At 38.0% G+C, this 24,571-nt stretch overlaps 1 protein-coding gene across 4 annotated transcripts in view; it reads left to right on the forward strand.

Moving 5' to 3' along the window:
- Positions 1 to 24,571, forward strand: part of CAMK2A (calcium/calmodulin dependent protein kinase II alpha) — a 176,549-nt gene that overhangs the window by 113,873 nt on the left and 38,105 nt on the right. For all 4 annotated transcript variants that reach the window (XM_063447894.1, XM_063447895.1, XM_063447893.1 and 1 more), the window contains 9 exons: positions 2,497 to 2,551; positions 4,169 to 4,234; positions 9,160 to 9,232; positions 12,994 to 13,096; positions 15,258 to 15,341; positions 16,735 to 16,829; positions 18,636 to 18,758; positions 18,861 to 18,944; positions 23,539 to 23,581. In XM_063447894.1, coding sequence (XP_063303964.1) covers positions 2,497 to 2,551; positions 4,169 to 4,234; positions 9,160 to 9,232; positions 12,994 to 13,096; positions 15,258 to 15,341; positions 16,735 to 16,829; positions 18,636 to 18,758; positions 18,861 to 18,944; positions 23,539 to 23,581 — 726 coding nt within the window. The remainder of the gene's footprint in view (positions 1 to 2,496; positions 2,552 to 4,168; positions 4,235 to 9,159; positions 9,233 to 12,993; positions 13,097 to 15,257; positions 15,342 to 16,734; positions 16,830 to 18,635; positions 18,759 to 18,860; positions 18,945 to 23,538; positions 23,582 to 24,571) is intronic.

The raw sequence follows: 24,571 nt of genomic DNA on the forward strand, positions 1-24,571 counted from the left end.
TCTCTGCTTTGTTTCTCCTATATATATTGGACTACAAGCACCACAGAGCTACATATATCCACAGACAGGGTTTTTACTGTCCAGGCGAATAACAGCAGAGCTCTTAGTAGCTCAATAAAGTGTGAGTTGGCCTTCTATACACTTTATAGGAACATTTAAAGTTTGATTACATATTGCACTTATTTTTCCTCTTCTTTCATTTAAAGGTTACCGAGAACTACAAAATACCAGTATACTCTGATGTGATAGAAGCATATGTACATATACTAACATAATTGTAGTTCACTCTCACACCCCCTTTTGGGTGTGGTTTATCACTCTGTTTTGCCTTTTTCTGTAATATTTGGGAGGTTTTGGGAATCCTCACAGATCTACTGCTGCCCCTTTATATTCTTGTAGTGAGTGCTTATTTCCTGTTTTTTATACTTTCCAAATGCCCCTCTTTAAGTGTTTCTTTTGAACCATATTCTATTATCTTTTTTTTTTTTAGGAACTGAGAAAATAATTCATAATTAATTAAAAAAAACAGTTCTACAGGATTGAGGATGGAAAGAAGTCATAAAAGCCATGTTTAAATCACAAATGACACAGATCTGTCAATCAAGCAATGTCATCAAACATAGTTTAGCTTGGGGTCCATTTTGAGGCCACTGAACTAAATCTTTTTTTTTTTTTTTTTTATAATTCTTTATTTTTGTTGTGGACGGATTACATAACAAGTTTAGCTTGCCACAAAAGCAGTAGTACGCAACAGAATACTATAGCATTGCAAACATTGTGGTAGTGATTCTGCACAATTTTTAAATGTAGTTTTAGCATAAGGTAAGAGAAACATGCTAGTAGTTAGGTAGAGAACTGTGTGTCAGTATAGGCAAGAGGATAGGCTGCTACAGGATAAATGTGTGTCAAAGATTGGTTGTCAGGCAGCGCTGTGAGACTAAGAAAGCTTAATTAGCCATTTTTTCAGATCAGGGTCTACCCAAGTGTCAAGAGCTAGTAAACCACTGGGTTGCTTGAAATCACATGAGCTTCGACATATAAGGTTAAACTAAGGCATAACTAATTGGAAACAAAAAGTTAACAAGTTAACATTGCCTTTTATGTTGTGAGAAGTCATATATGAGCCACAAGCTAGGTATGAACTGTCAGTGTTCCCATGAGGTTTGTTTTAAATCAGTCCGTTTGCCAGGCAACATGAGAGGCGCAGAGGGAGGCAGTGTTAGCTGTCTTCAGCCAATACCCCGTGCATGCCATAGTGGACAGTCCATCCCATGCTTGGATGTATCGGTCCCCCTATCCAGCGTGCGGGAAGTCAAGCTGTGCTGCAAATGTTGCGAGGTGGGTGTCGGCGCCTCGCAGTGCGTCAAGTCCCTGGCTCTGCAGCTCCGTGCTGTAAAGGGCGCCAGTGCCTTTGGACCGTGGATCTCCCCTCTCCGATTGACGGAATCTTGGGTCCTCGGGATTTCCGGGTGGCGGTCTTCCCCGCAGGTATGTGGGTTACAGCGTGGAGAGGTCTCCTGTTGGGCCCCCCGCCCACCAGAGGTACAGGCATCAGCCGCTGTTTGGCAGACAGTCTTCATCTCGGGAGGGGTGAGCAAGGGCCCCCGCTTGGCAAGGCGGGCCCAGAAGGCCTGACATATTGCCTCGAACCGTGCATCAAAGGCCTCACTCCAGCTCTGGCCTGACAGGCTTATTTGGCTGTGATTGGGTTTCAATGCGGCAGCCATCTTGAGGGTGCCGCGTGGCTAGCGGTTTTTCTAGGTACAGGCTTGGTGCAGGCTTAATGGGCCCAGTGGGGACCGGGATAACCCCCACCGGTCCGGGGGGGGGGGGTAACGGGGTAGATAGCCTCCACGTCTTGCAACGCCGCGCTGAGCGGGTGATCAGCCACCTCACCCGCCCTGCAGCGACGATAGGCCGCAGTGGGGTCTCTGTGTGGAGTTTGGGCTGATGAGTTGCGTAAGGTCCCTAGTTTTTTTCCCACCGATCTCCGGTTATGAGCAAACAGTTGGTTGATTCGTGTGTGGCGGGCTGGCTGCCGACAAATTAGCCAGAGTTTGTGGCTCAGTCTGGGAGCTCACTCGATGTGCAGCCAGCCGCCATGATGCTCAGGCCCCGCCCCCACTGAACTAAATCTTATCTTTATTTCTTGAAACAGTGATGGTTAACTGTGCACACAAATGTTTGTGAAGCATATTTTTCTTGCTACTCAACCAGTCTAAATGCTGAGCATCATGGGAAATGTAGTTGACAAACACCTAAGATGCAAAGGTTAGCTTTGGCTGGCTTAGAGAATTGCTTTGATATGACTGCCCAATGATACATAACATGATCTATGTACCTTTTTCCTTTATTCTATCAATTTTCCTTTAGTAATAAACAAGCATATAGTGCTATGAAGAAAATTATGAATAATAACAGAAATATAAAAAAAAAATAGAATATAATATGTAAAAAGCAAAACAAACATTTATATTATGTGTTCTTTTTCCATAGTGAGGCTACATGACAGTATTTCTGAAGAAGCGCATCACTACCTGATCTTTGATTTGTAAGTATACATTTATTCTAAGTGTAACATTAAATAGTGAGCATGTGACTTCTTTATATCCATGAATTTCCATGTATAGATACTGGTGGGGTGGTTAATTATTTATAAAACCAATGGAAGGTTGTCAGCGAGAAAATATGTAATCTCCCAGGGATTAATTACCAAACCCAACTTTTATAATATGAACACAAAACATAATCATCATGCCCTTGGCCATGATAAAGGCCACGTCCGGGTAACCTGACGTTTTTATACAGTGGGGCCCCTAGGTGGGTGGACTGAGGGCAAATTATACTAAGGATTTAAATACAGGGAACTCACCACCAACTCCAGTTCCCTAAACTGATTTCAAGAGTTTTGGGGCATTAGGATTAAGTGGGAAAGCCTTGAAACATTTGCTGCCTGTGCCTTGAAGATCTTCCCTTTTGTATTATTCCAGTAGAAGAACGTACTAATGAAAAAGCTAGTGTCAGAAAGAAAATGGGAAATCATGTCCCAAAGTGGCCAGTTAATGAGTAGTGCTTACACCATTCTTTCTACCCATAGAAGATACTTCGAACTCAATCAGCTGTCAGACTCAAAGCTCAGTTATTGTAGTGAGGATAGAGCAAACAGGGTAAAACAAAAACATTAATGGCAAACCGTGCTCAAATTCATAATGTAGTTAATATCTCCATATAGTATTCAAAATTTAACAACCTAGTGGCTATGACTTTTCATTCTGGTCCTATTGTTTCAAATGCTGCAGCTTTTCTCAGCAACATGCCTTGGCCTCCTATCTGTGGCTGAAGTGGAAATATCTTGTGTTGTGTATGTATGTGTTAAAAGCAGGGATTTTTCAACTGCTAAAACATATGGCTGTACCCAGAAGCATTCTGTGTCATTCAAGTACTTTGTATATGGGGATTTTTATGATTTTGTTTTTACTCACAACGGTATGATGAGCATCTGTTATGACACACGTTTTAAATCTTTCTGCCAGATTTGTTACAAGAACAAATTGTCAAGAAATGATTATGCAAATATTATATTTTCTTTGAAACACTGCCATCCACACACTAAAATAACAAGATATTTTGTTTATTTTCTGGCCATTACTGTGGGTGTTAAAAGGTGTATTATACATAGAAATAACAGAGAGACAGAACTTCCGCTGCTTCTTCTTATGGGAGTGTGATGACTGCACCAGTGCATCCTTAACGCCTGAGCATTTACTACTCAAAGATCAATGTAAAATAGCATGGATTTGTAAACGTATAAAGAATATGTGCCACGTACATATGACACTGTCATAGTGATGCCCTCATTTTTACTTCCTTTCTTCAGAAAGAATTACAAAAATTAACACATTATCTTGAAAAAAATATGCACATCATAAAATACTATGCCCATCAAAGCTCAGTTCATAATTGCACCCATTTTGGTGTCCTCCAACTCATGTGGACATCTACATCTACAGGTCTCATGTTATATGAGATGAAAACAGGTCAGGAATCATTTACCTTAGAAACCCTTTGTGCATTAATCATCACAAATATATCTTCGAGTTGTGTTTATATCTAAGTGTGAGTTAATATGAGTGACCTTACATGCACTGTATCTTGTTTCTCTCGGAAGGGTTACGGGTGGAGAGCTGTTCGAGGATATTGTTGCCAGGGAATATTACAGTGAAGCAGATGCCAGGTCAGTATGTGCCAAACAAGTCACCGTTTCTTTATTATTATTTTCTGTGACTGTAAATGGAGTCCTGCAAGGTAACTCACAATGCAACAATATGCTTTCCTTTAGCCACTAGTATTTATCACCAATAAATCTTACAAATATAGTTATTCATATTTAATATGGATCACCATTCACATGTCTGTGTTGTCAATTTATTTATGCACATTGCATATGCGTTGTAAGCCAATTTTATGTGCATTATGCATAGATCATAAAAAATTGTTGGATGGTTTTAACATTTTGACTGTCCGGTAGTGGCTCATCTGTAGGAACACTTAGAGTAGCTCCCCAATACTAATAGTAAAAGAGTAAACAACTGACATTGCTTCTTGGAAGAAAGGGATAAACTATTAAGGCAGGGCTTGAAAAATTTACTTCGAATCTAGAAGCCAGCTAAAAAAGTTAGGAGCCAGGTTTTTCAATGCCAAAAAAAACCTTTCCCATGTGATTGGAGGGAATCAGGTAATTTAAACATACACATACACACACACAAACTCACTGACAGAGACACACACTGACAGACACACACACTGATTTGATAAGGACACTCACTGACTGACACAGACACACACAAACACACACTCAATGACGACACACACACACACTCACTGACCGACACACACACACTTATTGATCCACACACACTCACTGACCGCCACACACACAAAGACACACTTACTGACCGACACACACACTCACAGACACACACAAACACTCAGACAGACACACATACACGAATAATAACTTTTTTTTATTCTACCTTTTAGGAGAGCTGGAGTGGATTATCTTTTCCTGGGGTCCGGTGGGGCTTCTGTCATCTCCCTGCTCTGGTCCCTATCGTGCACTGTTTAGTGATGTGGGGCCAGAGTGACGTCATACTCCGGCTCCTGGCATCACAGCAAGGCGCACAAGGGAGCAGAGCAGGGAGATTACAGCTTTAAGTAGCCGCCCGCCTCCCTCCCTCAACTCTCCATGAGCCTGCCACACCCGCCCTTATAATTCCCCCGAACATAGACCTGCTTTCTACCGTTTTTTTTTTCTTTTAAATAAAAACATTAAGAGTCTTATATAATTTTTTTGCCGCTGTAGAGCTTATTTTCGATGCAAAAATTATATTGAGGGAAAAACGATATTTTATATATTAATATTTTTTTTTTTTTTTTTGTCAATCTCTTTTTATTGAAATTTTTTCATATCAATGCATTTTGGGATACAGAAGAGAAAAAGGTTGGGGAGTACGTAATCATACATTACAGGCATATGTGTGGGACTGGGTTGTCGTACGCGTCCCCGTAGCCAGTCCGAGTGCATTGGTATTCTGTCAAGTGGGTATAGTTAGCTTAGGGAGATCAGTCGCTAGCGTGTGTATGAAGGTGTGTACCCCATTCGGGGTGGTGATGGCGGGCTGTCTTCTACATGTGCCCCTAACCAAGGGGGTGTCGGGGGGGGGGGGGGTGTTGCGTTCGGTCTGCGGTTTATGAGTGGTGTCTGCACCATTTAAGCACTGCATTGTGTTATGTTGTCACGTAACTGTGTCCGTCTGGTGTGTGTTATGTCGCCATGTCTGCTATGCAAAAGGAATAGCTGGGGTTAACTGGGGTGAACTTTCGGTGCTTGTGCCTTATGGGGTAGGTATGTTCCCTTGAGAGTTCAAGTTTCTAGTTGCCGGGTCGGGTGTCGTTGAGGGCACTTCTGCTCTAGCTCTGAGGTGTCACTCAGGTTGAGTCTGCGGGTTCTGGATTCCCAGGGCTTTGTAAAAAGTAGATGCCTCAGCCAGCGATGAGAGTTTATGCACAGTCCCTTTATGGTTGACCACTAGGAACCTAGGGGATCTCCAGTGGTATTCCACTCCGGTTGCTCTTAGGTGGCTTGTGACCGGTTGCAGGGATCGTCGCCATTGCAATGTGGACCTGGTGAGGTCCTGGTAGAATGAGAGATTGTGCCCCTCGAAGGGTAGTGGCGTCTTGCCCTGCATCGCTGTCATCAGGATTCCTTTGTCATGTGAAGTGGAGCATCGGACTATCACGTCTCTCGCCACTGTAGAGGTGGGTCCGCCAGCAGCCGGTAGGCGGTATATCCCGTCTATTAAAAATTTCTTGGCTTGGGCCTGGGGCAGTATGGCGGACACTAGGCGCCTCACATAGTGGGGCAGTTCGTCCGGCATGATTGTGTCCGGGATCCCTCTGATTTTCAGGTGGTTGCGCCGTGACCTGTCATCAAGAGCGGTGTAATGGAGTGAGAGGGCCTGTTGGTGTGTTTGCATGGTTAGAACTGTAGCTTGGAGGTCTGAGAGCCCCTGTCTAAGTGATGCTATGTCCTCTTCTGAGGCCTTCACCCTGGTGTCCACTGCCTGAATGTCTGCTTTGATACTTGCCACGTCTGTCGCCAGAAGCGTCTTAAGCTCTTGGACCAGATTACGGAAGTCCCGCTGAGTGACTGGTGCCGACCCCTCTGCGCTCTCTGCAGTACTAGGTACCTGTTCTGGCTGGGGGTCTGGTTGTGCAGACTCTGTTGGAGTTTGAGGTGATCTGTGATCCGCCATTTTTGCTGCCTGGTTTCTCTGTAACAGGGCCCCTATATCCCTGGAACCTGATTGTGGCTCCATGGGGGGCTTCTGGGTCCGCTTACCCATCTGTGCTGGGTGTGATTGAGGGGTGTCTTGGAAGAAGTCAGCCTCCGGTGCCCCTGGAGGCCGCCAGCAGTCCAGCAGATCCGACCAGGTCGGGTTCAGAGTGGGCTTGTAGGCCTCAAGGCTTCGTTTCTGTCTCCTGACCCTCGCCGGCTGAAAAAACGGCATAGGTCCTCTCCCGGTCGTCTGCCCTGTTTGGTGACAGCCTGTAGCAGGTAGGGAGAGATGATCTGTCCCCTTTTGTCAGTTTTTTGCGGCTGGGACACACGGAGCTCCGTGAAATGGCGGCCGTTCGCGATCGCGGTCAAGCTCCCTATATTAATATATTATCTATTTAAAAAACATGTTTAAATAGAACAAAACTTGTACTGCATTTTTAAAAACTAGACATTACTTTTAATAAGCATATATTTTTTCGAGCTCCAAAGTTTAAAAATAATAATTTTTGTTTCCTGTATAAAAATTTCAACAAATGCACTGCCGGCACACAAGCCTTGTGATTTTTAAAGCACTCCCCCCTTGAAAAATGAGTATTTCATAAAATTCCAACACAGTTAAGAAATATACTGATACAAAGTAGGGACTACTTTGTATCTGTTTATTTCCTACCCCTGACACTTCAAGACAGTGGGTGGAGCTACCAGTAACCATTGGTCTGTTTAATATATTATCTATTTAAAGGAACACTATAGGGTCAAAAACACAAATATGTATTCAAGACCCTATAGTGTTAAAACCATCATCTTGCCCCACCTAACCCCTTTGGCCCCCTAAATATAGTAAAATCTTACTTGTATTCAAGTCTGCAGCTGCTGCCTCTGCCCCTGATCTGCCTGCTTGGCTGACATCATCAGAAGTGATTCTGTGAGCAAATCACAATACGTTCCTTTAGGATTGGGTGAGACTGTCAAGAAGGCAGATCAGGGGCAGAGCTTTCCCATAGGATTGGCTGAGACTGTCAACGAAGCCCTGGCCCATCAGCATCTCCTCATAGAGATGCATTGGATTTATGTATTTCTATGAGGAAAGTTCAGTGTCTCCATTCAGAGGGTGAAGACACTGAATGGCAGTACTGCACACTGTGCAGCACTGCCCCAGGGAGCTCCTCAAGCAGGAGTGGCCAGTTGAGTTGTCACTCGTTTGTAATGTAAACACTGCATTTTCTCTGAAAAGACACAGCGTTTACTGCAAAAAGCCTGAAGTGACTGAATATACTAAACAGACTAAATACAATAAGCTGTAGTTGTTCTAGTGAATATAGTGTCCCTTTAAAGAAATATCACAAAACGTATACTGTATTGTTTTCTTTGAAAGCTAGACATTACTTTTAATGAGCATTTATTTTTAAGAGCTCCAAAGTTTAAAAATAATCGTTTTTGTTTCTTGTATATACTTTTAAACAAATGCACTGTAGACACACACATGTTAAATTTTTAAAAGCGGCACTGTTTGTTTTTTAAACTGGCCAAATACCCAGTCAAGAGATATACTGAGAAAGAGTAGGGACTACTTTGTCTCTGTATATTTCCTACTCCTGACTCTGACACAGGTTAGAGCTGCCACCATTTAGAAGTGTCAATCCCCCAGCAGTCACCAGTGACTTATTGTTATTGTGAGATATTAATATATCACTTATTGTGCTATACCTTATGTCCATGGACAATAAAGATGTTTTTTTTAAACAAACATATATGAGAAAAATCAGATTAAAGGTTTAAGAACTTTATGGTCTAAGGTAAGTTAGCTATGCTGCCCTCCCAACACATTTGACTTGATCATTTTAGCACTTTGACGTTCAAGTTAGTTTTAAACTAAAATCATTTGTTCAGTAGCAGTTTCAATACAAATGCATGTACCATTAATGAGTTGGCTTGGTAATGAAATATTACTGAAAAACAGTATGTTTGGGGACAGATTGAATTATCCTTGGCTGTTGTTTATAGGTATCTTCAACACCATGAAGACAAAATAAAGATACATCTTGTTTAGGTGGATTGAGTATTTGAAATATTTAGCTGATGCTTACTGTGTAAACAGAGTCATTGTCAAATTAATTGAAGCCAGTCATGTTTTATTGTCACATCTAATTACTGATAAACTCTTTCCTGCATTAATGTGTTTTGGTGTTTCCATTCCATTTCGATAATATGGAAGACTATGTTGGTGCATAATATATAAATAAAATACTATAAACAGTATTAATATAAAAATCCATGGACTTGCAATGCTTCTCTTATGGTTACCTTGTCTCTTTCAGTCATTGCATTCAGCAGATTCTAGAAGCAGTTCTACACTGTCACCAGATGGGCGTGGTGCACAGGGATCTGAAGGTGGGTAAAATGTGTAGGTTTCATTAACAGTTGGTCATTAAAGTTAAGCAAACTTGAGGTCAAAAAAGCTGAAATGGAAAAATTCCCTGTGCTTTCATTTGTCCACTCTGGCCTTAAATTCAAAAATCACTTTGAATTCTCACTTTAGTAATTAACCCTGCTTGTGTCCTGCAATCAACATGCAGGATTATCGCCGTCCTTTTCTCATCTGTAGAGCTTTCCACTTCATGCTGTGTTCTACTTGGAATGAAATTGTTAAGTCAGTGTTCCAAAAAAAATAAAAAAAATATTAAAAGAAACAAGAAAATGTCTCAATTAACTCAGTACCTTGATATGGTAGACTGAACTCTCACAATAGAGGTACATTTTCTGTTAACTTCAATATGGGAAACTATTAGCTAGGTAACATAGAAAGCTTAAATCACTTCTCACTTGCAAGGAATTCTGAATATGACTTTGTACAGAGTCACTAAATATTATTTTTATACAGTTCAAGAGAGACTGGCAAAAAAAGGAAGGAAAACATGGCAATTGTAACATTTTGCTGGAGCCCCAGTGAAAACTAGATAAATTTCATATTTGCACAGGGTTTTTGTTTGAGAATTAGAGGTCATAAATTATCACCATGTTGGAAATTCTCTCTTTTTAAAATATGTTTCAGAAATGTATAATTCACACTTAAGATGTGAATATACTACCAACGACAAATGGAGAGTTTCCATCAAACTGTTTTTTTTTCTATTTAGGTGAATAGATGACCGATGGAACAAATCTTTTGTTGTTTTTGTGCTGGAAAAATATATTTAGTAACAATAGAGATTGACAACAGTGCACTCTGAGGTTTATACATTTTGAACATGATTGTAGGCCCATGGATGCAGAAGCAAATCTATTGCACTTTAATCTAGCCTATTGTCGTCTATTGCCAGAATAAAGTTGTGATACACAAAAAACTGTACAGAAGTATGTTTCCTATAAACATACAATGATGTTTAATTAAAGCCAATTAGAACAGTTTGCATGAAGAATAGGCCACGTGCCGCTTCATATTCATGGAATAAAATCATAAATTAAAACTATTTGTGCAACAGAATTCAGCGAATGAGCAGCTGTGAGCACTTCAATTGTGAATTCATGCATTTCTACATGTTTCCATTAACCTCTGCTGCACATAACATCCATTTCTCAGACATTTCCTAGTTGAAAAACAAGATATTGAAGAACAGTTGTAACCTACAGATTTTGTGCAAATGAAAGACATTCGTTATTATTATAAAAAAAAAAAATACATAAGAGAACTGATTTTACTGCCTTGTATATATTTAAATGAATACCAAAGCACGTCCAAGCCTCCCTATAGGAAAGCATTGAATCAGGAAAGCATTGGTCAACTATACGAATTCACTAGAGGTGGATTTAACCCTGTCTCTAAAAAAGTTTTACATTGCAAGGTTAACATGACAAGCCCACTGTACCCAGGTCACTTCATTGAGATGAAGTGACCTGCGTGACTTTCGTGGTCCTTTAAGATATTAAAGTTTTAGCTTACCTTATTGATTTTCAAGCTCTCCTCTGCATCTTTTTGATTTTTATGATATCCTTCTCTAAAACAGGTGCCCACAATTGCACTGTTGATTAAAACTACAATTAATTACCATTTAAGAATTAAAGGGATCCTATAGTGCCAGGAAAACAAACCCATTTTCCATGCACTATAGGCTCCTGGAGGGCCCCTCTCTATCGTGAACCCTCCCCGCAGCCCTGAATCCAGCGACGAATCCACGCTCCTCCCCCACCGACGTCAGATGGCGGGGGAGACATAATGCGCATGCTCAGCAATCCCCACGCGCGCACTAGACCTCCCCCTAGGAAAGCATTATTTAATTAAGTCTGTTTGGATTCTGGAAGCCCTCTAGTGGCTGTCTGGTAGACATAATAAGCATGCGCAACAATCGCCACGTGCGCATTAGACCTCCACATAGGAAAGCATTATTTAATTTAGTCTGTTTGGATTCTGGAAGCCCTCTAGTGGCTGTCTGGTAGACAGCCACAGAGGGCAGACTTAGAGCTTCAATGTAAACAATGCAGTTCTCTGGGACTACAATGTGCAAAAGGGTCACATCACCCAGACCACTTCAACTAGCTGAAGTGATCTGGGTGCCTACAGTGTCCCTTTAATAATCTAACAATCTAAAAATCTAAAATTTGTCTCATAATGATCTAGAGCTATATCTATGTATCGAAAATGAAATACTGAATGCTTATTTAAACAGTTCTTATATAGCACTTTACAATTTATACAAAAATAACATTGTAATTATGCAAACAGTGAAACATAAAGAGAAGAGTACCCTAAAAACACAATTAAACTAAATTAAAAGAAAACCCTGTTTGTGTGCTTACAGTCTAGAGGGGAATTGTATATTGAGACAAAAGGTTGTGGGGAGAAAATATACGGTAATTGTGAAGTAACAGAAATGTATCCACAATTGTGCCGGTATAAGGTGTAAAGTCCAAATGGAATGAGGCCTTTCTAGTGACTGGGCAGCAACAAACTGTCCCATTGAAAATGGGACAATTAGGAACCCTATTATCAGCCCTTTTTATATTGCTATACTACACAACAGCCACTTTAAATTTGTAGATCAACTAGCTAGATAGATACTTATATTCAATGCAATGCGTACCCAGTATATGATTTTCTGAGAAATGAGAATATTTGCATATAAATGAAACTGGCATTTCTATGCAACTATATCCGAAATCTTGCAGTTTTGTCTGTTCACAAACCCCCATTCAAATTACATTGCAAATCTTTCAGCTCCATACCTTCCAAAAAGTGAAACATTGCAAATGTACAAATGTAATTATTTCTGTTGTAATCATTTCTGTTCTGTCCTTAAATTACTGAGTGACTCGTGTTTTTGCCAAGATCACCATTTTAAAACCACCCACCTTCTCAGTCATACATTTTCATGGCTAAGAAAACCTTTGGCAGTACATCTAGGAATAAATCTCTTCGTAAATCATGTAGTCAATGCCATATCTTTTCATTACTGGCACAGGCATACTGATTTCAAGTGTGATTGGGACTAAAAGATATTGCTAATGCGATTACATATAGACAACACATAATTTAAAATGTAATAAACATGTATTAATTCATTAAATATAATTAAGCAAACAAAGAAATAATATCCATGCTGGAGTCTGTGGTTCCTATGATACGTAACAGCTGCTGCAGCAAGCTCAGAGAAGTACTTGTGATATTGGGCCCTAGAGGTGATACTGGGCCCCATATTTGGGGGGAGGCACCTGTTGTGTGCCTATTATTGAGGAATATTGTGAGTGCAATTAATTTTGGCACTGCATTATGCGTATGTACTGTCTGTATTACACTGTTATGTTCTACTTTATTTTAGGTGTCAGCTAATTCCATATCTATATACCAATTCCGTTGTATATACCAAATAAATAAGATTGTAGGCATAACTGTATTTCATTCACATATTTTTCCCCATTGCATGCACTGTGCAGCTTTCTATGTTTTGTTTTTTTTAATCTCTTTTTGGAGGAGGATGGTTAATTTAATTCATTTATAATTAAATCATTAATATAAAGTGCCATTTCCAGGCCACTGGTAATTTTTGAGAACCACTGCCCTAGAGTGTTTTTATTAATTAATATTTTTATGTTTATGTTAATGTGAATTGTAGATCTAGGCATATTAATTAATATTTTCTTTTGTTTTCCTCCTACAGCCAGAGAACCTCCTGTTGGCCTCCAAACTAAAGGGAGCTGCTGTCAAACTTGCAGATTTTGGGTTAGCCATTGAAGTGGAAGGTGAACAGCAAGCCTGGTTTGGTGAGATACTTGTCTAATTTTATATACTGTCACAAAATGTGTCTTTGAATAGTCCCCACTATTAGACCATTTGTGTCATTACAAAGGAATATGATACCAAACCACAATCTGCTGTTATTCGAAATGGCAGAAAAGTGAGCCATTTTACTTACACAGTGTGACAGTATTTGATGTACTACTAACTGCCTCCTAAAGCTAACCCTATAACCTACCACACATGCACATGTCCCTTACCTCTATCACTGGACTGTACTTCCTGATGTTAACTCCTCATATGAATTCCATACTACTAGCAGATTTTAAAGAAACACTCCAAGGACCATAACCACTGCAGTGAGCTGTACCTGGAGTCTGCTGGGTGCCGCTACCTGCCTCCACTACTATCTCCAGAGATCAAGAGGTTCCTCAGAAGGGACTTCCATTAGCTCTCCTAAATTAAACCCTGCAATGCAGGGCTGAGGCATCTCCAGGCAGGAAGTGTCCCCTAGAGGCCCTTAGGTAAGAAGTAAAACTGTTAAAAAATCAATTTACTCCTTACATTGGGGAGGACGCAAGGGCACTCTTTGTACCATAACCACTACAGCAAGCTGTAGTAGTTCATGTATTTGGAGTGTTCCTTTAGGGAAAGAAAGGAATGGCAGCACAGAGTGATTGATGAAGGAAGGGGATGGACGAGAGAAGACATATGATAAGGTAGAAAAGATAGGGATAGAAGAGAAGAGAAGTAGGGAAATAGATGGAATATATTAATTATTGCGATTGAAAGCACTGCCAATAAAGGAGATAACATATACTCCACTGTAAAATTCTAAATGTATCTTAAAGCTTGCAATGTACAAATTGTCTTTAATTTCACAAAAATTGGTTCAGTAGATGAATTATTTCGGCAATGCCATTTAAAAAAAATGTTAGAATGCAACCTTTGACCTCTGCAGACAATTTTTTTTAAATGATTAATGGTTGTCTCTGTTAATATCTTTCTTGTTATACTGTCTATGTCAAAGGTGGATGTATTTGTTTGTAACCTAATTGATCACAGAGATCATGTCTTAATGGCCTGTTTTTGTACATAACACATGTTTTAAAGGAACAGCAAAGCACTGAAAGCGCTGTGTGTGCATCAAATTCTCATAGAAGAGCATTGAATAAATGCTTTCTTATGGGGGTTGCAGTCACGACTGTGTTTTACTCTGATACTGCAGCAGGAAGTGCCTCCTGTGGCTTTTAGTATGACAGTCACTGGAGGTGTGCTTAAACCAGCAATGTACACATTGCAATGTATCCAAAACTAAAGTCTGGGTGACTTTAGTGGTTCTTTAAGCAGCAGTGTTGAAATGTCGTAAAGTAGACTATGGACATCTGAAACAATTTTAAAATAAAGCTCTGGTTTAATGTTCTTGTAATGTTAATGAAATGTAGTAAATGCTTTATATCTTACATTGCAATGTCATGAAATCTTGACAATCTGTTGTTCAAATAAATGCACTTCTAGTGATGGCTGATGAAGTTTAAAGGTTACTCGTTTGTACCCAGGTAACTCCATGTTCTCAATCCTAAACCTAATAACACATGTGTAACGCCATAAGCCTTTAGATACATGTATTTGGGAAGCAACTCATTTAAAGATGTCCAATTCCATCCCTTGATGTTGTTACTCAGTGACAGACCCATAAGACAAGACAATATGCAGACTTGTCTGTTAGGACATCCAGAATGTGATGACCAAATACAAAGCCAGTTGGTGAAATCAAATCCTGTTAGAACAAAGACTGTCTGAGGGGATTTTTTTTTTTTTTTCAAAATGTTCCCAAATCTTGGTTCTCAGCTACATCTCCAGGCATTTATCAAATGGGGAAGTAACTGCATATACAGTATAATCACAACAGACTTATTGTTTTCTAACCTACACTTCTAACTCCTTATCACAGTAACATATTTTATATGTGTAACAAAAACTGAACAGGTATGGGCACACATGCCCATAAAGACCAGTCACCAGTACACATTCCCATTCCAGAAATTCTAAATGTGGTATTTGGCATAATATTAGTTTTTTTCTTTTTTACTTTGCATTTTTCAATGTCTTTGGTAAATCTAGAGAAAGCTACTATTTCTATAATTTATACAGATTTTCTGATTGATTGCTGTCTTCTCATTGCAGGATTTGCTGGCACACCTGGTTACCTATCACCTGAAGTTCTAAGGAAAGATCCCTATGGAAAGGCTGTGGATCTCTGGGCTTGTGGTAAAAACAAATCCTTCTTGTTTACTTCGCATGTTTGTATACATTTTGTTTTCAAGGGGTCTAAGACATTATCCCTCTCATAGATGCTGACGGATGGCTTGTCACTGTTTGTAATTTAAAACTAAGTCAATTACTGAACCTATGTGAAATGCTAAAATACTGGTAAGATGAAAAGTCAAAATAAAATACACTAGTGGTTCTACTTTATTTTAAGTTAGTGATTTTTTTTTTTCAAGACCATTTCAAGCGTTTTTTTCAAGACCAAAAAAAAAAAAAAACAAGACCAGCAAACTAGAAACATGATAAGAGGAAAGTGACTATTTTTGCCCACTGCAAGTGAAACAATACTTTGTCCATGCATATAAACATTTATTGGGAAACTCCAAACACCATGAAAACTACTGTTTCTTTGTGCATGGAGGGTCACTGCCCTGTCACTTGCAGACAGTTGCGTATAACTGCAGGAATATGCACTCTCATTTTTGCAAGAGAGTAAGATATTTTTTACTTTTGTTCCCATACAAATATTTCTAGTTCCATCTCCCCTGACAAGCACAGGAGAACCCTAAACTTAACCTTAAGTCCCCTTAATAGAAATCCCCCTACCTAACTCTAATTTTCTTAACATAGATTTTAAAACAGTGTCCTTGTTAGCTGCTCTGTATTTAAGCTTTGTTTTTATAAATGCAGCAATGTTTCACTGTCATTCTAACCATGGTTGGCATTTAAAACATAGAGTTTCCATGGCAATGCTTTAAATATATTTGCTGCAGTGTTGCATGTCCTGACAGTACCATGAAGCATAGATTGTGCAATTACTAAAAAGCCAAAATAGAGAAATAAGGCAAAAATCATAATTTCTATTATGCAATGTCTCCTGCAAGGACATCTAAAATGTTCCCCTCAGGGAATGTTTAGAGCACTAGTGACCATGCATCTGACCATTCCCATTCCCCAACTGTGCCCTGAGCAGCTGGTACTTTGAGAAAAGGATGGATATTTGTAATAATAATATGCAATACAATTTATCATTTATTATATTTATAGACCATATCTGTATATACCATGACCCTTGCTTTATTATTTTTGGATAAGCTTTTGAAACTATTTCATATTTTTGTATAAACTTTTAAAATTATATTTTGAAAATATTAAACAGTCAAAAAATATATCACATTTAACTCAGGAAACAAAAACAAATATCAAAACGTTTCAAAATATTCAACTATTTGAAAAGTCCATCTAAAAATATTAAAACGTGTTAAAAAATATTGAATTGAGGCCTATATATGGTAATGCTTACATATATCTGTCTCTCTTTTTTTCCTTTCATTTTATTTTAAATGAAGGGACATTTATATCAAGAGTTTGCTTGTGTTTTCTCTATTACCAGGTGTTATTCTTTATATCTTACTTGTTGGTTATCCCCCTTTCTGGGATGAAGACCAGCACAGGCTATATCAGCAGATCAAAGCGGGTGCTTATGATGTAAGTGGATTCACATAAACCATGTGACATTAGTTACTGTTACAATATTCATGTCCACAAACCCTGACTCACGTGCAAATAGTAATGAACAATAATGATGTGTATTATTGTAAGTCGGTTTAGAATTATTACTGCTCTTAAAAATAAATACATACATAGAACGTGCATATGTGGGTGAACCAAATACATATATGTGTATATATATATGACATTAAATAAAAAAAATCCCCAAATATTATTTTTAATATACGCAATAAAATAAACTAAAAAAATATATGTACCTTCTACTGATTTTTTTTTTATAATGGTTGTATATATTTTTACACGGATTATTTGATCTAGGTCCCTCCCAAACAGAGGCAGCAATGTTGAAGGACAGATGGAGGTGTATGTATATACAATTATTATAATTATAAGGCTGTCAATAGCTGGAGTACCAATGATAGTCAGCAGAGGAAGAAGTTGTGGCTATGTTTACTGTGTGGTTGACTCTATATTCTCAAGTAAATATTGGTTTTATATTTCTTCTACAGCTGTCTTTTTCAAAATCACTGATCAGTCATGAGTAGTAATATGTAATATTTTATAAAATCTGGTCAACAGTAACAAAAAAGGATATCTGTTTACAGTACAGCCAATATATTGGATCTCTACCTTCAAATACTCTCCATGGTTATTTTTTTTTAATACTTATTTTTATTTTTTTGTTATTCATTGTTAGATATTTTAAACTTGAGAGCAACAGAGAGTAGCATATCCAGTATTCATTCTAATGGTTCTAGTGCCATTAGAAACGGTTAGTTAACAGTTGCAGTTAATTAACACAAATGTAAACTATTATAACCAAACCTTAGCACAACACAGTCAGGTATGATTTTTATCTAAAAAAAAAAAGCACTGCTATTCAGACCACATTTTACAGGTAATTAGTTACTTCAACCCATTTACTAGAACTGTGGATAATATTTCAATATCACTTGATGTGCCTTATTAATGCACCAAAATTATATTCATAAATCACTACATGAAGAAGGAACATTTTAGAATTCACCATTTTCAGAAAATAACAATATGTTCCCTACAAATATACAAAAGCATGGTATGACCATTGCTATGTAACTGTGTTTTGTAATTACTGTTGCGACGAAAATTGGTATTACAGTTACCTTAATAATAAGTCATACCATATAGCTTTATAATCATGCCCCAATATTTCTGTAAATAATGAAACATTAAAATAATATACAAAGTTGTATTTTTGTGTACCTCAAAAGCAATCTATTTTGTCTTTTGAATATGTTCTATCTCTGCATTCCACATTGCAAATACAGTAAGTGTTATTCTGTTTTGTTGTTTTTTTTTTTTGTTGTTGTTTTTTTTTAGCTAACAAGAGCTTGGTAGTAAAGGTGTCAATGAATCATGAAATTCATCAAGTTAGAATATAAAATTATATTTTTATTGTTAAGGCCAGATGAGAAAATAATATAAAACTATATGTATACTTCTGTATGAAGTTACCAAAAAAAAAAACATTTTTTAAGGAAAAGTCTATAAACTGGCTCCAACCATCACCTCAGCTTGTGAAGTGCTCAGAAAAGTCACTTGGCCTTTGGGTTCAGCAGCTCAACTCATAGAAGAATCACAGGCTGCCACCTTGGGGATATGTTCCATTAACTTATCATTGAAAAGCTCCCTCTAGAGAATAGACCATCGGTATTTATTTATCTCTCAGGATAATGTTTTCAGTACACTCATATTGTATACATTTATTACAAGAGATGGTCCTTTCTATTCTCTTCATCCCAGTTTCCTTCACCTGAGTGGGACACAGTGACCCCAGAAGCAAAAGATCTCATTAACAAGATGCTTACCATTAATCCTGCTAAGAGAATCACTGCTGCAGAAGCTCTGAAGCATCCATGGATTTCAGTGAGTATTTTTTCTTCCTAATCTTTTTTATCCACTTCCTTTTCCTCTTAAAACTTCCTAGCTGTATATTTACATTTTTACTTTCTCCACATACTTTTTCAGCATCGGTCCACAGTGGCCTCTTGTATGCACAGACAGGAGACAGTGGACTGCCTGAAGAAGTTCAATGCCAGAAGGAAGTTAAAGGTGAGAAAGCAGTTTAATATTTCTGTCCTATGATTTAATTTCATAGTCACCCCCGGTTATATAGAATCATGTAACAAAAAAAAACAAAAAAACATGGAAAAAGTTACCTTTGTACTATCCTAAATCCATATGTACATTTTAATATCAATCCAATGGCTATTAAAGTGTAAGTTTACCTGCCATGTCACACAAAACCTCTTGGGTGAGTCCTACACTAACAAATCACCTTGTTTCTTTAAGCTGGAATGTAAAATCACTGAGTTAAACCCATACACACTTATTAACCCTTAAAGGAGCACTCCACTGCCCACAAGAAAAAAAAACAATTGTTTAGTAGATATACCCCCAATGAATACATGTCTGAATTTTCATGCATGCATTCATTGGGGGTATATCTTAAAAGAGCTTGCAAAGGCTGCACATCTCATGAACTGCAGCCTTTGTAAGACCTCCCCTTTTTTTCCCCCAGAAGAGACTTGCAGTTTTTTCACAGGGAAATAACCAATCAGAGGCTTCTCAATTGGCACACACGTACATGCGCGCATAACGGCTCATGCACAGTTAAGTGTGCGTGCACGCCGGCTCGTGTGTGCAAACGCCTCTGGTCTGGGTCTGCAGCTGGTCTGAGGTCTGTGAGAAGGTCTGACACTTCCGTTAGCTCAGACTCGCTGTTTGACAGCCACGGGGTTGTTCCCTAGTAGACATGTGCAATTTGTTTTGGTCCGAATTAAAATTTGAACGAACTTCAGCAATTAGGACATTTCGGATGCGGGGTAAGGTTAGGGGTAGGTTAAGGGTTAGGGGTAGAGGTAGGGTTACGGTTAGGAACAGGGTTAGGGGTTAGTGGTAGGGAAAGGGGTAGGGTTAGTGTTACGGGAAGTGTTAGGGGTAGAGGTAGGGTTATGGGTAGGGTTAGGGGTAGGATAAGGGTTAGTGGTAGAGGTAGGCTTAGGGTTATGGGTAGGGTTAGGGGTAGAGGTAGGGCTATGGTAAGGGGTAGAGGTAGGGTTAGGGGTAGGGTTGGGGGTAGGGATAGGGTTAGGGTATTGCCGAAGTCTCGCATTCCCAAAGTGCCGAAGTTCCGAATTCCAGAATTGCCGAAGTCCCGAATTTCGAAAGTGCAGAAGTCCAGAATTTCGGTAGTGCCGAACCGAAGTGCTGAACCGAACCAAAGTGCCGAATTGCCGAAGTCCCGAATTTCAGAAGTGCCGAACCGAACCAAATTTTTTGTCCATGCACATCCCTATTCCCTAGCAAATTTATAAGAGTGCAGATTTCTCATAGAAATCAGCACTTTTATAAACTGGGGTTAAACCAGGCTACTCCTCACTCATAAAGGACTTCAGCAAGCTGAAGTGCTTTTGGGGTGTGGAGTGGTCCTTTAATAGGTCATACATAGGGTGGGCGGGAGTACTTTAACAAGGCTGAGTAACACAAAAGCAAATACAAACATGCAAAATTAAGCCCTGCGCTTAAACTTCCACTACTCCTGGGCAGCAACAAAGATGATAGTACAGATCAGCCCCAATGCATAAAATAAAACAAAGAAAAAGTTACCTTCTAGCAAACAATGCTGGAAAAAACGTCACATCACATCAAGCCACTTGTCATAAAGGGGTTACTAAATAGAGAAATTTAAAAGCGCAAATAAAAACTACCAACATTGTAAAAATATGACCAAGCCCCAAAAAATATTGCATGTAAATATACACTTTTATGTCCTCATGTATGCAGCAATAAAAAGCATATTGCTAATAGTAAAACACTGTAGTGCTAAATCTGCATTTATTTGGTCTATTTTGCAAACCAGTGGTGTGACACCTAATTTGTATGTTACAAAGAACCACATACTGTATTAATATATTTAGTGCACATAATCCAAATATACAATCATTTCATTTTAAAATAACTCAGCTGAGGAAATAAGCATTCCATATTCCAGCTAAATGTACTATTTAATGCAGGACACAGATGGACTATTCAGTGCTATTAGTAGTCAGTCTAATATAGTGTCATCTAGTATACATTACAAGGTCATATCCTCTACTGGGTCAAAGGAACAACTCAAGACATTACAAAGAAAACAGCTTAATTGGTGTAAATAAAGTGTAAAAAATACCGGTGAATGCTGCCACTCAAAAGGTTACTCCCAAATGAACCCCCAAAATTATACAAAGTAAATAGTGCCATAGTGGGTCAGAAACCAGTGTATTAGTTAATACATAAACCATAAAGCGATCAAGAAAAGAACATAAAAAGGGAAAAACATAATAATAAATCATGGCACAGTAAAGTTACTCTACACGAAATCACATAAAAAATAAATCAATAAAACATACTATTAAATAAAAAACAAAATGATATGCACATAAACCATTAAAGTGCAAAAAAAGCATAATGCCTATTCAGGCCGGAGAGATCCACCTTACAGTGCACCAGTCCGAGATTCTGCAGGTTTTTTTTAATGTTATACTAGGTGGACTACAAAGGGACATCTGACAAGGGACTGACCTCTCCCTGCTGCCTTGCTTTCAGAATTGTACATGTGTCCTTGAATAATTTGCTGCAGAGTTTCTTCTGCTTATTGCTAATTTTAGTGGACATTCCATTGTAGCAAGCAGATCTCAAAGAGCTCATATGTTCAGTTGCTAATTCTCACAGGCCATAAACCCCTGAAGTGATAATGTTACGGTAAAGGCCAAAGAGAACTCATCACTGAATCTAAATAGTTATGATGTAATGACAAAACACTCAATTTAAAAAAGAAACTACACTCTATCGGCAGCAAAAATGCTTTTATCTTTAAGATTGGAGTCATTCTTATTCTTTCAATGTAATCAGTTTAACTGGTAATCGAATACTACAGCACATTGCAATGAAAGCTATAAAAATACATTACAATAAATTATAATTATGGGCCAAAATATTTTATTTATATTTAATGTGTTTTAGCTTTATTGTATTTTAAACCTAAAGTGCACCATTACGCTCAGCTTGGCCTTATTGCATACACTAGCTATACTCACAGATTCAAACACTATACATTACAAGCTGCAATATGCACATATTTGTATTATTAATTTTGGCATTTATTTGGCGCTAATATATTCCGCGGTGCTTTACAATATTATAAGAGGGGGGAATTTAACAATAAATGTACAAAATGTTACAGAAACAATAGGTTACATAGTTACATTGTTACATAGGCTGAAAAGAGACATGTGTCCATCAAGTTCAGCCTTTCTCACATCTGTTCTTTGCTGTTGATCCAAAAGAAGCCAAAAACCCAGTTTGAAGCACTTCCAATTCTGCAACAAACTAGGAAAAAATTCCCTCTCGACCCCAAAATGCCAGTTAAATTTATCCTTGGATCAAGAAGGTTGACGAGTACCTTGCTCAAATAAGCTTACAGTCTTGAGGAGGTGGGGTATAAAACACAATTGGACAGGAGATATACATATAACGTTTTCCCCAAAAATAAGACCAGGACTTTTGCTTTTTTTTTTTACTTGTTTAACTTTGTTTTTAACTTTTGCTCCAAAAAATGTACCAGGGCTTATTTTCAGGGGATAGCTTATTTTTGTGGAAAAACAGTATACACATACATACAGTAGCATATTTGCAGGGGAAAACGGTATGCAAACAGTGGCGTACTAACCTGGGGGGGGGGGGGGGGGGTCTTGCATGGATGACAAGCAGCAGGAACATCCTCCTGTTGCCAGAGCACCAGGCATTCTATGCTGGTATAGTCTGGTTTATTAATAATAACAGTAATACACATTAACATTTAGTTATACAAACAAAGATATGTATGCAAGACCACAAAAGAGAGGACTTACAGATTAACAGAATTAGATAGAAATAACACACGTGGTTACTCTGTAGCAAGAGCTGGCTGACGCAGCTTACCAGATCTAACTTCTTCTAGTATGATAAATCGGACAACAAACACTTAATACATGAGTACTCTATTAAAAGAAATAATATTTACAGTAATATGTATAGGGTTATTTGCTAAAGAGAGAATTGTTTGGAATTCAAAATGAATTTCAAATTGTAGACCAAAATAGCAAAACTGAAAACAAAATAGACTAGGATAAACTTTCTAATTCAGCCATTTGGCCTTAAATTTGCAAAATTTGAAATAGAGCTGAGTGTGAATTAACATTTTATCCTTGTGTTTTCCAAAATCACATAAACATTTTAAGATGGTGCAATAGCTTGCGGAAACAGTTTTACTGGGACATTAACTTAGGGTTTAGTTAGTGGATTGGAAGAGGTAAGACAGGAAAGGGCAAATACTGGTTTCAAGCTTGCTAATAGTGTTGCTGCTCTGTCCACTTCAGTACCAGCTGACTTGTGAAATTAAGGCCTAAATAGCTGATTTGGAAATATTCTCTTCCCGACAATTGTGTCTCCTTGGCTAGCTGGCCTGAATTTTACAATTCAGTTTTAAGATGAACCATTTACTCTTTAGCAAATATTCCCAATTTTATTGACAATCTACTGTATAAGGAAGAAACTGTGTTACTTAATCTCATGACTGTCCAATTACATTCATACTAAATATAAAATGTATTTGTCATTTATGTAGGGAGCTATTTTGACCACAATGCTGGCAACGCGCAACTTCTCAGGTACGTACTCATTATTTACAATATAAGACCTGGAATAGCCATATAGACATTCCAGGTGTAATTGTAATGAATCAATACTAGATCCCTATGATCATCCTGTCTTGAACAATGAAATTAACTCCTGACCCCTGACACAAAATGTTGAATAGAAGGTTTCCCCATCATATTCATTTTTGTATTGTTTTATTACTAAGTACTTTAATTTCTATTGACTGAAAACACAGAAATTCCATCTATAGATAGTGGTTGCAAAGCCACAAGCAAATGTTGATTACAATATTTACTTACTTACATGAGAATTGCTTTTGTTCCTTCTATGTTGGTTAGATCAGTAGACACATGCTAATTGACATTTGGTGATGGCAAAGAGACAAAGACTAAACACCAAATGCCAAAGGTTTATTATAAGCTATATTCTAGAAATTAAAAAAAAATGAGTTGCACATCATGCTAATTATTAAATCATATACCTAATAAACCAGTCTCCTAATTTTTTTTACATCTGATTCACACCTGAGTATTAGTTCCTCTATTACAAAACTACTTCAAATTTCTTTCATCTGATAGAAAATACCCCAAAAATCTTCACACTGATTGTTACACAATAAAAAAGTAATATTTTTTTTTTTTATCTACTCAAAAGCTTTTAAGATATTTTCAGTAACATATTATCAGATATATTTCTGATCAGAATATAATATTTCCCAGGGTACACCTGACTGGATTTGCTGCTTTTTTCCACCTTTTTTATTGGAAGACATTTGTAACTTTTTTGATAACTTGTGCAGAATGCAGTAGTTAAGTAGAGATGTAGCCAAAATCCATAGAGCAGGTAGCTTTAAATTTATTTTTAAAATAGCTGAGCCTAACTAAATTGTTTATAGCTTAATAATAAACAAAAGTATTTTTCATCTGACAGCTTAGATTTTTTTGGTGTTCTGGAACCCACAAAGCTTTAATTATACTAAATTCTTGTTTTGATTATAATGC

The sequence above is a fragment of the Pelobates fuscus genome, chromosome 3 (genome assembly GCF_036172605.1).
Source record: "Pelobates fuscus isolate aPelFus1 chromosome 3, aPelFus1.pri, whole genome shotgun sequence".
In the NCBI taxonomy this organism is placed as follows: Eukaryota; Metazoa; Chordata; class Amphibia; order Anura; family Pelobatidae; genus Pelobates; species Pelobates fuscus.